This window comes from Vombatus ursinus, unplaced genomic scaffold, assembly GCF_900497805.2.
Source record: "Vombatus ursinus unplaced genomic scaffold, bare-nosed wombat genome assembly UNPS02014793.1, whole genome shotgun sequence".
NCBI classification, from domain to species: Eukaryota; Metazoa; Chordata; class Mammalia; order Diprotodontia; family Vombatidae; genus Vombatus; species Vombatus ursinus.
The window spans coordinates 6,164,514-6,179,555 of NW_020954571.1; the positions used below are offsets into that span (position 1 = coordinate 6,164,514).

General features: G+C 48.2%; 1 protein-coding gene across 2 annotated transcripts in view; it reads left to right on the forward strand.

The window, feature by feature from the left end:
- Positions 1-643: 643 nt before the first annotated feature.
- Positions 644-15,042, forward strand: part of RALGDS (ral guanine nucleotide dissociation stimulator) — a 75,177-nt gene continuing 60,778 nt past the window's right edge. Inside the window, exon 1 of one of the 2 annotated variants that reach the window (XM_027869428.1) lies at positions 644-673. In XM_027869428.1, the coding sequence (XP_027725229.1) occupies positions 653-673 (21 nt within the window). In that variant the 5' untranslated portion in view covers positions 644-652. Of the gene's footprint in view, positions 674-13,651; positions 13,882-15,042 lie in introns of those variants that run through there. The other variant, XM_027869426.1, reaches the window with a different exon arrangement.

Sequence of the window (15,042 nt, forward strand, 5' to 3'; positions counted from 1 at the left end):
GGCCTCCTGGATGCCCTTCGAGGGCGGATGGTGGACGTGTCTCGGGGGGGGGGGGCCACTTTACTTGAATAAGGTTCCTCGGGGGCAGGACCACCTTCTCTCGCCCTTCTGGGTTCCTCTTCCCACACCTGCTGGGGGTGGGGCATGGGGGGGGGTGGCCTAAACGCTGGGCTCCGCCCCGCGTCCCCTCCCCCTCCTCGGAGCCCGGCGCTGCCAGGGCATGAGTCGGGGCGGAGCCGAGCTGTTCCTAGCACCCCAGCGCGGGGCACAGCAGCAGGGAGGGAGGAGCAGAACGGAGCAAGGGGCAAAAGGCTGACTCTGGCCAGCACAGCCGGGCACGACACAGGGAGACGAGCGCGGCAGGGCGCCTCGCCGGGCAGCGCAGACAATGGGAGCGGCGGAGGCCAGCGCAGCCGGTCCCGGCTACTGAGAGGGGATAGGGGGTGCCCGGGGCATGAGCTGAGTCGGGACTTCCTGAGTGAGGGGGCCTCCCCGCCCGGATCCCTAAGCCAAGCCAGGCCGAGCTTGGGGGACCATGGCGAGCGGTCCCTGAAGCAGTCTGTGGGGTACGGAGTCCGGCCGGGGGGTCCCGGGCCCGCCCCGTCTCTATCACCCTCTCTGGCCGAGGCGATGAGAGGCGGAGGGTAGTGTGATGATGATGGTGGATACCCAGGTGAGTGACCTCGGAGCCCCGATTCTTAGCCAGGTCCCTTAACTATCCCTACAGCTTTCCCCTCCCCTCCCCAGCCCGACTGGAATTGAGGAGATAAGGTGGCTGCCGTAGAAGCCTCGGGACCACCACCCCCAGGCTCAGATGCACTGATCGCCCCTGTTGACCAGTCTGGAGGAAAGAAGACAGCTGGGGCCCTCTGAGTCGTCCAAAGTATTGGGGGAACCTAGAGGGGGCAGCTAGCAAGGGGATGTGATGTTCTTCATGGTCAGAAGCCCTCACAAAGCAGCCACGACGTGCTATAAGTGGTCCCCTCCTATAAACCAGACCAGAATGGGACAGCAATGAGAGGCTGACCTGGGCAAACTGCTTAGGAGGCTGACACATTTGTGGGAAACCAAGCAAGGGTCTTCCCTGCCACACAGATGAGAGATCTACTGGGGGCAGAGGGGCAGGTAGAGGCTCAGAATCAGGGCTGAACTGGGGAAAATCTGGATTACTGATTCACACATGGAAGAGGTATCTCCGGGGTCCCTGCTCTCCAACTCACAGGAGGTTCAGAGTCGCTAGTCTTGGGAGTACCCTGGGCTCTGATGCTCCTCAGATCAATATCTCCCCCCAAGCCTCTGAGGGAATACCAGTACAAAGAATGGAGAAATTCCTGTTAGGACACCCCTCCCCCAATCAGTCCAGGGTGAGAGACCCATTTCCCTATCACCTCCCTAGTATTTTTCTTCACTGTCACCAGCAGGCCAGCAGGAGTCAAGGGCAATGTTAGAGGCAGCTCCGTGATGCAGTGAATAGTGTGCTGAATTTGGAGGCAGGAAGACCTGAGTTCAAATCTAGCCTCAGACACATACAAGCTGTGTGACCTTGGGCAAGCCAACTGCCTCAGTTTCCTCAACTGTAAAGTGAGGGAAATAATAGCACCTACCTCTCAGAGTTGTGAAGATCAAATGAGATACCGTTTGTAAAGGGCTTAGCACAGTGCCTGGCATGGAGTAGATATGTTTAATAAATGCTTTTCCCTTCTTTCCTCCAATGTAAAATCAGGGCCCCGTGACAATATCTGAAAGAGAGAGTGGCATCTAGGGACTAGAGTTGTGTGTGTATGCAGTAGGAGATGGCCTGGCAAGGAATTTTACCAGACAGGGGAACATGAAGACTTCCCCTAGAAGGGGCTTCAAGTCTCTTCCCTCTTATGGCACGGCCATGCAGAAAAACCAGTATACCAAGTCAGGCTGCCAATATCTTCCTTCTCCCTCCAGCTCTCAGTGCACAGCCCACACAAGATTTATTTACTTGGCAGGAGGTGTAGAATAGATGGAAAGGCTTTAGCTTCCCAATTTGTAAAATTAGGGGGGAACATAGCTTCAGGGTCCTTAGGAATCTGGGATGGGGAACCTGCAGCCTCGAAGCCACATGTGGCCCTCTAGGTCCTCAAGTTCGGCCCTTTGACTGAATCCAAACTTCACAGAACAAATCCCTTTAATAAAGGGATTTGTTTTGTAAAACTTAGTCAAAAGGCCGAACCCAAAGATTTATAAGGCCACAGGTTCCCCACCCAACCCCTTCATTTTATAGATCAGAAAACTGAGGCCCAGAGGAAGGAATCAAGTATTTGTTAAGCACCTACTACATACTAGACACTGTGCTAAGTGCTTTCCAAATATTATGTCATTTAATCTTCACAACAACCCTGGGAGGTAGATGCTATTATTACCACCATTTTATAGTTGAGGAAACTGAAGTAGATATCGATTGATTTGCCCAGGGTCACACAGCTCATAAATGTCTGAGGCTAGACTTTAACTCTGGTCTTAACTGACTACAGGTCCAGTACTTTATTCACTTCTCCTCCTAGCTGCCCATGGTAACATGTAACAGAGCCATGATTCAAACTGAGGTAACGCATGTTGCTTTTTGTCTGTTTTAACTCTAAGTTGAATGATCTTTTCGTTATAATATCTGAGGGTTCAGAGTTTGGACCAGTTGAATCAATTAACCATTGTGTGTGGAGCACTGTGGTACGTGTTGGAGGTCTCTAACATCTCTTCCAGCTTTAAAAAAAAGTGTATGAAGCTGAGCATCCAGGCCTGACCTGTTTTCACCCTATAGGAACTTTCATTGGTACAGGGTGGATTGGGATCTTTTTGGTTAGCAGAGTGACTTCCCTGGGATTGGACAAGTGGAAATAAAGGATTTAGGAAGGGAGGACCCTAACCACCTCAAGATCCTGCCTGGATCCCAGCTCTAAGGGAATGATGCCTCTGTTTTTACTAATGCAAGAACAGGGGGCTAGCAGGGGAGGGGGGCCACCTACAGGGGTGGAGAAAGGAGGTGGTGGAGTGGTGCCTTGCAAAGGGAGTCTGTTATCTTAGTCCAGTCCACCAGGGGGCGAGGGGCTTCCTCATACTGACGCCATACTTAAGGGCTCTCGGAACAGTGGACAGTCTCAGTCTTGACCCTGGCTCAGTTCCATCACCCCTCCCCTTACAGAACCATCCCAAGCAAAGATTATTGTCTATCCCACCCCTCCCCCCACCCACCCCCAGTCTGCATCTCAGACAAGCCGATATCACTCCCATACTTAAAAATCTTAACCATTCCAATGTATTGACTTGTTTTGCTTAATTCTACTTAATTGCTATGAGGGATGATTCTCTGGGAGTACGTGAAATCATTGGGAAGTGATGGTGAAGTACCAACAATAAAAGGGCATCAATTAGACATTTTAAAGGGAAAGGAAACAAGATCTTAACCAGCACTGTTAACACCCAGGAGACAGGCAACCACATTCAAGTAGAAATTGTGCTGGACTTGAAGTCAGAGGGTTTGAATCTTGGCCCTGCTATGTACAGTCTTGGGCTAGTCATTTAACTCTGCCTCAGTTTTCCTATCTGTAAAATAAGGGGGATGACCTAGATGACCTCTAAGGTCCCATCTAACTCTCAATCTATGATCTGGGGATCGCCTGTGTGCACAGCCCTTTAAAGTCACTCTGGATCAATAAAAGGGAAAAACCTCTGTTGTGAGCCAGCTTTATGTCCTAGCTTTACTCTCCTCCTTGGGTCTTAATATCTCCATCTGTCAAAGAAGGGTGTTGGGTTAGATTTCTTCAACTCCCTTCAGAGCTAAGGCTCTAAGTGAAGGCAAGGTAGGTAATGCCCCTTACAAAAGCAGACATATGGCATCTTAAAGTTTACAAAGTGCTGCATATCCATTATTTCATTTGATAACCACACCATCTGTAGGGATTTCCCCCACCTAAGTGTTCTAGGACAGTGACGTCTGGTTTTAAATGTCATGGAAAATCCAGAAGCTAAGCTAAGCTTTGCTATGCACCTACTGTATGTGATGCTCTAGGGTAGGAGCCAGAGAAGAGACAATGATGAAGGAGATAGGGTCCCTGCCTTCAAGGAGCTCTCATCGAGAGATGAGGGAGACCAGATGTGAATACACAAAGAGGGCAACGTCCTCACTCTGAATCCATGAGCCTTTGCTCCTGTGACCCAAGAACCACAAAGAACAAGTGCTTAAGAGAATTCAAAGGAGAAGGGAAAGAACTAACTGGGGAAACCAGGGAAGGTTTTGTGGAAGAGTCAGTGTTTGACCTAACCTTTGTTGGATAAGCAGAATTGGGGGCAGGGTCAGGCAGGGGAATAGCCTGAGCCAGCTAGTGGCTGCCAACCAACATCACCACATGCATTGGAAGGGGGCCTATTGCTCCCAGGCAGGCAAACCCAGTGGCCTCTATTCTTTGAAGTGTGAATAAATGCTCAGATCTGATTGTTGTTCTAGTTGTTGTTAAACATTAATAGGTTTGGGGTACCCTCCCTACTACTTCCTACTCCTCTGCTAGCTTCTTTTTCTCAACAGCTGCACAGGACCCCCAAAATTAAAGGGCCCAGGATGATCACCTTAATTGTCAATGATGGTCTTCTTAGAATAGCTTTTTAGGCACCATTACCTGGTGAAAGAAAAAGAGAGCCTAACCCTGAGTTTGGAGCATTAGAGTACTTCCTTAGAGAGATCAGAGCACAAGTGTCCTTTTTGAGAAAGTCAGTAGCTACAGAGATGAGGAAAACCCTGCAAGGTAGGATTCCTAGATCTTCAATAAGGCAGGAGAGGAGGGATCACAGGGTCCTAAACCTACAGACACACTGCCCAGTAGTCCAAATAGTGTCCTGATTTGGTTATGGATGCCAGGGTGGAGATCATAGGATCATAGGGCCAAAGAAGTCATCCTGTCCAACCCCTTCATTTTACAGATAAGAAAACTGAGACTTAGATTAAGGGACTTTCCCAGGGCCACATAACTAGAAAGTGCTAGAGACCAGAGACCAGGTCTTTATGATTTCAGTGCTCTAAACGCTGACTTTAGGAAGAAGCCGTGTCCCTACCCTGTGACCGCAGGATCATAGATTTAGACCTGGAAAAGACCTTAGAGGCCATCAAATCTAACCCCTTCTTTTTATGGATAAGGAGACTGAGGCCCAGGGAAGTTAAGTGACTTGCCCAGGGTCACACAATTAGTGTCTGAGATGGGATTGTAACCAAGTCTCTTTGATTCTAGGTCCATTGCTCTTCCCACTATTACCATGCTATGTTGCTTATAAATCTTCAGTGATTCAGTATTGCCTTTAGAATAAAATATGAATTCAGTCCGGCAGCAAGCTGGCTCCAACCCATCTTTTAAATAAAAATACAAACACTGATGTTCTTTTCTTTCTTTTTTAATATCACTGTCACTTCATCCTCCCCATATCTTCCAATCCTTTGACCCCTCAGTTCATTCCTAGGCCATCAAGCTGGCACTGGCTATGCTCTCTTTCCTTCCCTATCTTGACCTTTTGGGGAACCAGTTCAACTCTACCCTGAGTCCTCTTGAGTCCTTTTCCCTCTTATCCTGTTGCCCATCCTGCCCTGACAAGTCCCAGCCTTGGATTTCTATCATCCACTGCCTGTGCTCCTACTCATGCGCTGCTGAGTGAAATTGGAGAAAAACATGAAACTGAATCCACTACAAATTTATGTTACATAACCTCAATTGGGCTCTCACTGCTTCAAGGCAGTCCCTTTATACCTCCTGAATAACTCACTGGGGGCAGCTAGGTAGCTCAGTGGACAGAGCACCAGGACTGGAATCAGGAAAACCTGAGTTCATATCTGGCCTCAGATACTTACTAGCCGTGTGACCCTGGGCAAGTCACTTAACCCTGTTAGCCTCAGTTCCTCTTCAGTAAAATGAGCTGGAGAAGGAAATGGAAAACCACTCCATTGTCTTTGCCAAGAAAACCCCAAATGAGGTCATGAAGAGTCAGACAAGACTAAAACAACTGAACAACAAATTAACTCACTATCCTACTCACCACAGAAGTTTTCCAAATCTTTTGATCCTTCCTCAAACCTCCCATGGTTCCTTCTCTCCTCACCCTCTTAACTGAGAACCTTGCCTCATATTTCACTGGAAAATTTTAAGGCCATTCAATGAGAATTCCTTCTTTTCCCCTCCTCATCTCAGCATTCATGCACCTTCTGTAAGTATCTCCTTCGCCCATCTGACATAAAGAGGTGGCCCTTCCCTTTGCTAAAGGGGGACCCCTCTACCTACACAAGTAATCCCATGCCATCCCATCTTCTCAGGAGATTGTCCCCTCTATTCTTCAGTCTTTCCTTACTGTCTGCTTCCCTACTACCTACAGATACACCTATGTCTCCTTCATCCTAAAAAAAAAAACCCTTCACTTGATGCGTCCGTTGATGCTAGCTATCATCCCGTATTCTTCCTCCCTCCTGTGGCTAAAGTCCTTGTGAATGCTCTCCACAATCAATGCCTTCACTTCCTTTCCTTTTACTTTCTTAACTCTCCACAGTTTGATCCCAAGATTCAACCCAAACTCTTCTATCCAAAGTAACTATCTCTTAATTGCCAGATCTAATGGCCTCTCCTCAATCTTTATCCGCAGTCTTTCACAATGTCAATCACCCTCTTCTCCTTGATATTCTTCTTTCTAGTGTTTTGTGACACTGTTCTTTCATGGATCCCCCTCTAGCTGTTGGACTCCTCCTCAGCACCCTTTGCTCATGCTTCATCCCTATCATACCTGCTAATGGTGGGTGTCCACCAAGGCTCTGTGCTGGACCCTCTTCTCTTTATGCACTATTTCAGCTCCAATGGATTCAACTGTCCTCTTTATAAAGATGTTTCTTAGATCTATATATCCAGCTTTTACCTCTCTTTTTCTATTTTCACATCTGTAACTGCCTATTGGACATCTCAAACTGGATATCCCATACTCATCTTACACTCAACATATCTAAAACTGAACTCATTATCTTTCCCCCTAAAACCTCACCCTCTTCCTAATTTTCTTGTTACTCTTGAGGATACCACCATCCTCCTCTCCTCACCTGGGCTCCCAACCTAGGTGCCATTCTTGACTTTCCACTTTCTCTCCACCCTTCCCCCCAATATACAATGTGTTGTCAAGTCCTGTCAATTTTACCTTTAAAATATCTCTTGTATATGCCCTCTTCTCTTCTCTGACACTGCAACCATCCTGGTACTGGCCCTTATCACCTCACACCTGAACCATTGAAACAACCCAGTCCAATGCATGCTTAGATATCAAAGTGATCTTCCTAAAGTCCAAGTTTTAACATGTCACCTCCCTGCTCAGTAAACTCCAGTGACTCTCTATTACCACCAGGAGCAAATATAAAATCTTTTCTTTGGCTTTTAAAGCCCTTTATAGCTTGGCCCCTTTCTCCCTCTCTAGTCTTCTTATGTCTTCTTCCCTTCTGTGTCCTCTGCCGTCCAGTGACACTGGACTCCTTGCTATTCCTCAAACACACTCCCATCTTCTGACTCTGAGAATTTTCACTTGCTGGCCCTCCTCCTTCGTCACCTGGCTTCCCTAATTTCCCTAATTTCCTTGAGTTTCAGCTAACACTCTATCTCCTACAAGAAGCTTTTCCTACTGTTCCAATGCCTTCCCTCTGAGTTACCCTCAATTTGTCCTGTATGTAGCTTGTTTGCACATAGTTATTTGCATGTTGTTTCCCCATTAGACTATGAGTTTTTAAGAGCAGGAACTCTTTTGCTTTTATGGCCTCAACACTTAGGATAGTGTCTGACACATAGTAGGTGCTTAATAAATGCTAGTTGATTGACCACTGATTCTTCCTCCATTGTAACAAATAAGCATAGTCAAAAAAGCAAGTCAATTCATTGGCCATTTCTAAAAATATGTGCTGTGTTCTACATCTCTAGTCTACCGCTTTTCTGTCTAGAGGCAGAAGGCTTGCTTCACCATCAGTCATGATTGGTTACTATATTGATGAACTAGTTCTGAAGTTATTCAGTATTCACAGCTTCAAGGGAGTGCCTTTCTACCTCCTTAATAACTCATTGGAGGTAGCTAGGTGGCTCAGTGGACAGAGCACAAGGACTGGAATCAGGAAGACGAGTTCAAATCTGGCCTCAGAACACTTACTAGCTGTGTGACAAGTCACTTAACCCTGTTTGCCTCAGTTCCTCATCAATAAAATGAGCTGGAGAAGGGAATGGCGGGGCAGCTAGGTGGCACAGTGGATAGAGCACCAGTCCTGGAGTCAGGAGGACCTGAGTTCAAATCTAGCCTCAGACCAAACACTTGACGCTTACTAGCTATGTGACTCTGGGCAAGTCACTTAACCCCAATTGCCTAAAAAAAAAAAAAGAAGGAAATGGCAAACCATTTTGCCCTTTTATCCTTGTGATTATCACATAAACTGCTCTCCAGGCCTATCTACCTTCTAGCCTTGTTTCACATTAGTTCCTTTAATGTATCCTGTTCCAGCCAGACTAGACTACTTCTGCTCCCCAATCACATCTTGTCCTCTCCTGCCTCCATCCATTGGTATAGCCCATCCTATACCTATCCCTTCTATTTCCTCATCTCCTCCAACATTGAAATCCTTCTCTTTTTCAATGCCTAGCTCAGATATCTATTTCTCCAAGAAGTCTTCCCTGATCCCCCTTCCCAAACAACTTAAAGATGTTCTTTCCCTCCTTGGATTTTCCTAGAGTACTTTGCTTCTCTTTCTGTCTCTGTCTCTGTCTCTGTCTCTCTCTCATATATATATATATGTATGTGTGTGTATATATATACATATATATATACACACACATACATATATCTTGTATCAAATTTATCTGTATAACATGCTGTGTACCTTCCCTCACCCCCCAAAAAAATATTTAAAAACTGCAAGCAGGTTTGTTGAGGGTGAGGACTGGTTTGGTTTGGTTTGATTTGAATCATTTGCAGGACATAATACTATTTGTTGCCTGCATGTGAAGACTACAGGGGCCAGCAGGTGGTGCTCTGACCATTCAATTATTTGAGTCTGTTTTCCCTTGGCTGGGATGGGGCAAGAAGCCCTGGCTTTGCTCTGCAGTTTCTAGTTCCAGGCCCCTCCTTGCCCCACAATCTCCCCTGTCTACAGCAGCCATGGTCTCGAGAAGCAGGAAGAATCTGCCCATGGAAGAGGCCCCCAAATTAACTCTCCCTTGTTCTTCTGTTCTGAACTCTAATATCCCTTACGGATGATTCAGGAAAGCATATCATAAGGTCTTCTCCCCTGATCTTCCACCCCACAGCCTTGGGGACTGTGTAGACTATATAGCAATCCAGGCTTCAGGATAGCCACTGACATCTTCTTCCATCCTCACCTCCTACTCCCAAAGGATCAGCCAGACAAGTTATCCTACTTTTCTGACTGGTCAGCCAGAAGTGGTGGAGAAAGCCCTGAACTTGGAGTCAGGAAAGGGATTCCAGATCTTCTCCTGTCGCTGGTAGAGAGAAGGAAGGAACAGGTATTCATTAAGCACCTACTGTGTGCCAGGCACTGTGCTAAGTACTTTCCAAATGTTATCTCATTTCATCCTCACACTAAAATTCTTGGAGATAGGTACTATCATGACCCCCATTTTACAGTTGAGGAAACTAAGGCAGACCATGGTTAAGTGACTTGCTCAAGGTCATAAAGCTCTTAAGTATGTGAGGCCAGTTTTGAACTCTGGTCTTCCTGACTCCAGTCCTGGCACTTTATCCACTACACCACCCAACTGTTTAAATGTGTGATCAACCATACTGGGCCTCAGCTTCCCTATCCACAAAATTGTAAAGGCAGGGTACTCAAGATAAATATTTATCTGTATGTTTATTTATTATATATATAATTTATTATATATATACATCTTTGCATACTTAAGCATATGTACAAATTGGTTGAGACAAGGGATTATGGATAGCTCTCTATCCTTGTGCATATCAGGGGCTGGATGTTGGGGAATGTACATCCCTGCCAAGCAGGAGGGGTGGTTCTGCAGACCTTTCCCGTTCTTAGCCCCCTAACTCAGTCAGCCCTGGTGCTGCAGCCAAAAGACAGAGCTTGAAACCAAAGAGTGGTGATGATGGAAAGAGCAAAAGTATAAGCAGGGATAATGATGTGTTAGCCCTTTCATGTCTCCAGCCTGGGAAAGAGCAAGGGATGGAAGTACAGTGAGGCCGAATGTAGAGGGAATGATGGCTCAGAGAGAGTACCCTCATAGCTAACAGGAAATGAATTACCTGGGATCACACACCATGTCAAGAACGAGCACAGAATGTAGAAGGCTTTGTGCTATGAGATATCCCAGCCCTCTTCCAGGGATGCCCTTGAGTCAGTCAAAACAGAGCAAGAGGGGTGTGTAAAAGGGAAGGTGGGGCTGTAAGGTTCCTGCCACATTCCCCTAAAAAATGGCAGGCCCCAGAAGAAGGAAGGTTTCTACGGCAACAATTTTGGGGTAGCCATAGCAACTGAAGAGCCCCCAAAATACCCACTCCTGATTGTTCCACATTGCCAGCTCTGGGAGGGAAGGGAGATAGCAAGTTGAGGTGGGGGAGGAAGGAGGGAGATTTCCAAATGGCTCATCTGCTTCCTTTGTGCCAAGTATAGCAGAGCTGTCTTGCTCAGCATAGTCCAGTAGGAGCCTGGAATTGGGATGGCCTATTTTCCTAACACTCCTCTAGATGGGCTTTCAGGAATTTGATTGGGGGAGGGAAGAGGAAAACTCAACCCCACCCATACTTGACCAGATGACCCCACTGAGGCTGAGTCAAACAGCATCAGGGTGGTTGCCATAGTAACAAAGTCCATTTCCTGGATACCTGCCTGACCAAGGGAACCCTGTCAACATAACAAGGTGGTTTTCCCTTATAGAAGAATAAAGGTCAGAAGGCCAAGGGCTGAACACTGGGAACTCCCTGCTGGGAGCCTGTCCAGCTAGACCAGAGGTTTAAAGGAATGAAAATAAACATTCTAGAGTCAATTTACCTTAAAGGAAAAAAAAAACACTTTTGTAGAATCCCTGTGACACACTATGTTGGGTTTTCAGAAATGATAGGGAGGCTGAGAAGGGGGGTCAGAACCAGTGTTCCTCCCACTGTGAAGTCCTGATCTCACCTTCTTGGAACCTTATGCCTTTCTGTGTCTTTTTTTCCCCTCCTCCCAGTTATGACCTCATTCCCTCTCCACAGTTGCTTGGGTGTAGAGTGAGTGAGAGATTGAGGGAGTAGAACTGGGGCTACTCTGAGGTTCAGAAGGGGAGCCCGAGGGAAGCAGATATGGATTCTAGGCCCAAGTTTGCTTCCTTTCTCTGGCTCTCCGTTTTTCACATCTTGAAAATGATAGGGTCATTCTAGAAGATTCTCAAAGTTCCTTCCAGCTGAACATTCAATGTAGTATGGTTTGACCCTTTACCTCTCTGGTGCTAGGAGGTGGTTCTCGGCATAAACCCCCTGAGCGACCCAGCTCCTCAGGACCTCTTTCTCTTGAAGCAGGGTTTCTACTGGGAAGGGAGGAAAGTCTCTTTCCTGGCCTTTCCCCACACCCAGATATATACACACCTTCCTCCCAATACTATTTATTCATTCATCTTTCACTTTATAAAAATAGCCTGCGAATTATGTTAGCTGATGAGGAGTTGATAGGGATTAAAGGCCTCTGAGAAGATGTTGGTTTCAGAACCTGTCATGGGAGCTGGGCAAGATTGAATCAGCAAATGTCCCAGCCTTTTCTTCCCTTCTGGTTTGACCTGCCCCCCAAGCAAGCACTCACTCGATCAGAAAGCCCCCGTGGAGTGTGAATGATGTGCAAACCATTGTACTAGACCTGGGGAGAGAGATGAATAAGTCATACACACATAGATTGGGGGGAGGGATCTATGTGCATATGAGGAGAGAGTCCATGGATGGATTTCAGAGGGCTCATGAACTTGGATGCGAAAAAAAATTCATCTTTATTTTCACTAACCTCTACCTGAAATTTATCATTTCCTTCAATTATGGGAGCAACAAAATCATTATTCTGGGACCAGAGCAATAGGTTTCACCAAAATGTCAAAGGGGCGCATGAGACAAAGTTAAGATGTACTATATTATATCTTATAACTAAACTTTATAATATAAACTGTATTATATCTCATAACTAGACAAAATTAAGATACACTAAGCATATGCTAAGCTCATAGTAGAGTCTGAGAGACAAGATGCATACAAAAGGAGAGTTGTCCACTGAGAAAAAGATGGTGATCCCTGTCCACTGACTGGTTTAAACAATTATGTTCAGTTGGAGTTCGGAGGAGGGTGAAAGCATTTTGGGATCATGTAGGTAATCAAGGCAGGCTTCGTGGAGATGGCAAGATATGGCCTAGACCTTGAAGAAAAGGTAGAATTTAGACACAATGGAGGGCATTCTAGGTAATGGGAATGATGGGAGTTAAAACTTGAATGCTAGGAAACATAAGACACTCTCAGAAAAACAGTGAGATCAGTTCTGTAAGGAACACAGGTTGTACAAATGGAACAGTATAGTTGAGACAAAGCTGGAAAGGATGGTGGGAACCAAACTGGTAGGTGGAGGAGGGAGCAGAAATGTCAGACTGAAGCATCTGAACTTTAGGAAGCAGGCAATAAGGACCCCCTGAAGGCTTATGAGCTGAGCTTCATGTGATGGAAGAGGTAGTCCAGAAAGATTAATGGGGAAGAGGTACCAAGATAGAATGAATGGAGTAGCTTGAGGGTGACTGAGTTTCTCTCTTCCTCTTTGACAGCTATCCCAAGTCAAACTGACTTTGGGCCCTTGGAAAGGGAGGTAGTTGGCCAGGGGACTTGCAGAATGTCCCCTGGTGCTCTACAACTTGAGGATCTATTTGAGGGACTCCTCTCTAAGGGACCCACTAGGGACTGGTCATTCAGACTTCGAGGAGATACAAGTACAGAAACTCATCTGATTCCCCTGGGTGAGGGGAAGGGGGCTGGTGGGGGTGGGCGGAGAGAAGAAGCAAGGAGCTGCCCACTACTACTTCCCTAACTGCCCCACACACACAACCGGCGTCCACTCCCTCCCCCGACCACCACCCCACACTCTCACCTTCCCGATCAGGAACAGGGCAGGAAGAGATCCTCGGCTGAGGATAAGAAAAGATTCATTCCTTAGCCCCAGACTAACCCCCACCGAGTCAAAGCTGTTCCCTTCTCAGTCATCCCCACCAGGTAATCTAGGGAAGAGGTGACCAAGGTCCCTGGGGAAGAGTGGGGGAGGGCCAGGAGGTAAAGTGAGTCCTTCTGGTTTCTCCGGGCGGGGCCGGGGTGAGGTGGGGTGGTGGGAGAGGACCTACTGGGGCTTAGAAAACAAAGGCAATCCCGGGTTTCCCTAGAGCTCGGGAGGGTTGGGGGGGGGCGTGTGTATGTGTGCGCGGATGTGTGTGTGCGCGCCGATGTATACATGGTAATGAGCCCGGACGCCCCAGCTCTCTACCCAGTGCCAGGCTCTTTGTGAGTGAAGTGAGTGAGTGAGCTAGCCAGGAGAGCTGCAGCCCCAGCGGCAGGCGTGCCGGGGCCGCTCCCCCGCGAGCCTTTCGCCTCTGGGCTGTGGGCTGGGTTGGGGGGCGGGTGCGGCTCCTCGCGCCCGTTCGCTGGCTCACAAGATGTGTGCTCGACTGCCCGGCACTGCCCAAAGGGCCCTCGTCCCCCAAAGGAGCTGAACGCCAGCTGGCAGAGGCTTGCCCGGGGACGGGGCTGAGAATGGAGGGTCGGCCCTTATTCAACGTGCAGAAGGCGTTAGTACAGCCCATGCAGGTGTTCATGTTGGACATCCCGCTGAGTGTGCAAGACGACGAGGTGAGCCGGGGGCAGGGGCTGGGGCTAAATGGCCTGACTCCCAGGGACGTTGGCCACACCCCTCTGGTCCCCCCTGGAGGGGAACAAAGGCAGGCTGGCACCGGAGCAGGATCCTAGAGTGAAAGGCTGGGTAAGGTTGGGAGCCGAGACGAGCCAGGGTCTCCTCCCTCCTTCGTGGTGCATTTCTTCCCCCTCTCCCTGCCCCCGGGCTCTGGGCTCTGGGCTCTGGGTTCTGGGCTCTGGGCTTGGGTCCGGCCGGCGGGAGGAGGCACGTGCTTGGCAGTGCCCCCCCCTTGCCTCAAGATGCTGGGTGTGGCTCCAGAGGCTCTTTCAGCTGCAGACCCCAAACCTCTGCTTTTGCACTGTGGAAAAGTGGGTACTGTGGAAAAGGGGGGGGGGTAGATTCCCTCCCTTCCCCCATCCTCTAGCCCAGCCCCGCCCCTCTCTCCATCCTGGTGGCCTCCAGGCTTAATCCCTCAGGGTCTCTGGTGTATAATTAATTCTATCCGTCTGGGTCTGATGGGGTGTCGAAGTGTTGTTTTGAGGCGGCTCTCACTGTAAGGACTGGGTGCCCTCACATCAGTGCTCTCTGTACACTCTCCTTCCCCCACCCCCACCCCAGCACCCTCTCAGAGTTGGAAAGGATTTGAGGCTCGCACCAATGATCAAGTTCAAACTCTTCATTTTGCTTATGGGGAAAGAGTTTCAGAGAGGGGGTAGTGACTTGCCCAAGGTCGCATAGCTAAATTGGAAGCAAAACCAGAATGCTAACTCTGGCCTCTAGGCCTCTTAACCCTTAGTCTAGTATTCTTTCCATGGACCCTTTTGTTTTTGGAGAAAGGAGACTGACAGCTTCATGTTTTCGTGCTGCCCCCACCCACCCACCCAAATTCTGGAATTAACACTGTTCCAACCTGCTTGGGTGTGTACCCAAGTAGGAAGTAGAGAGCAGGGACAAATTCCACAGACTGGGATGAGGTCTAAAGAACCATAGTTGGTCACTTGGTCCACTGGGTATGGATGGAACATGGGGTGCTAAGTGAAGGCTTCCGCAGCAAGGTCCTGGGACTGCTAGCAGCATATGTTTGGGGTTCCTTGGGTCCAGACTGGATGCATTTGGGCTGTGGGGGCTGAGGGGGTGCCAGCCCTGGCCCCCCCCCC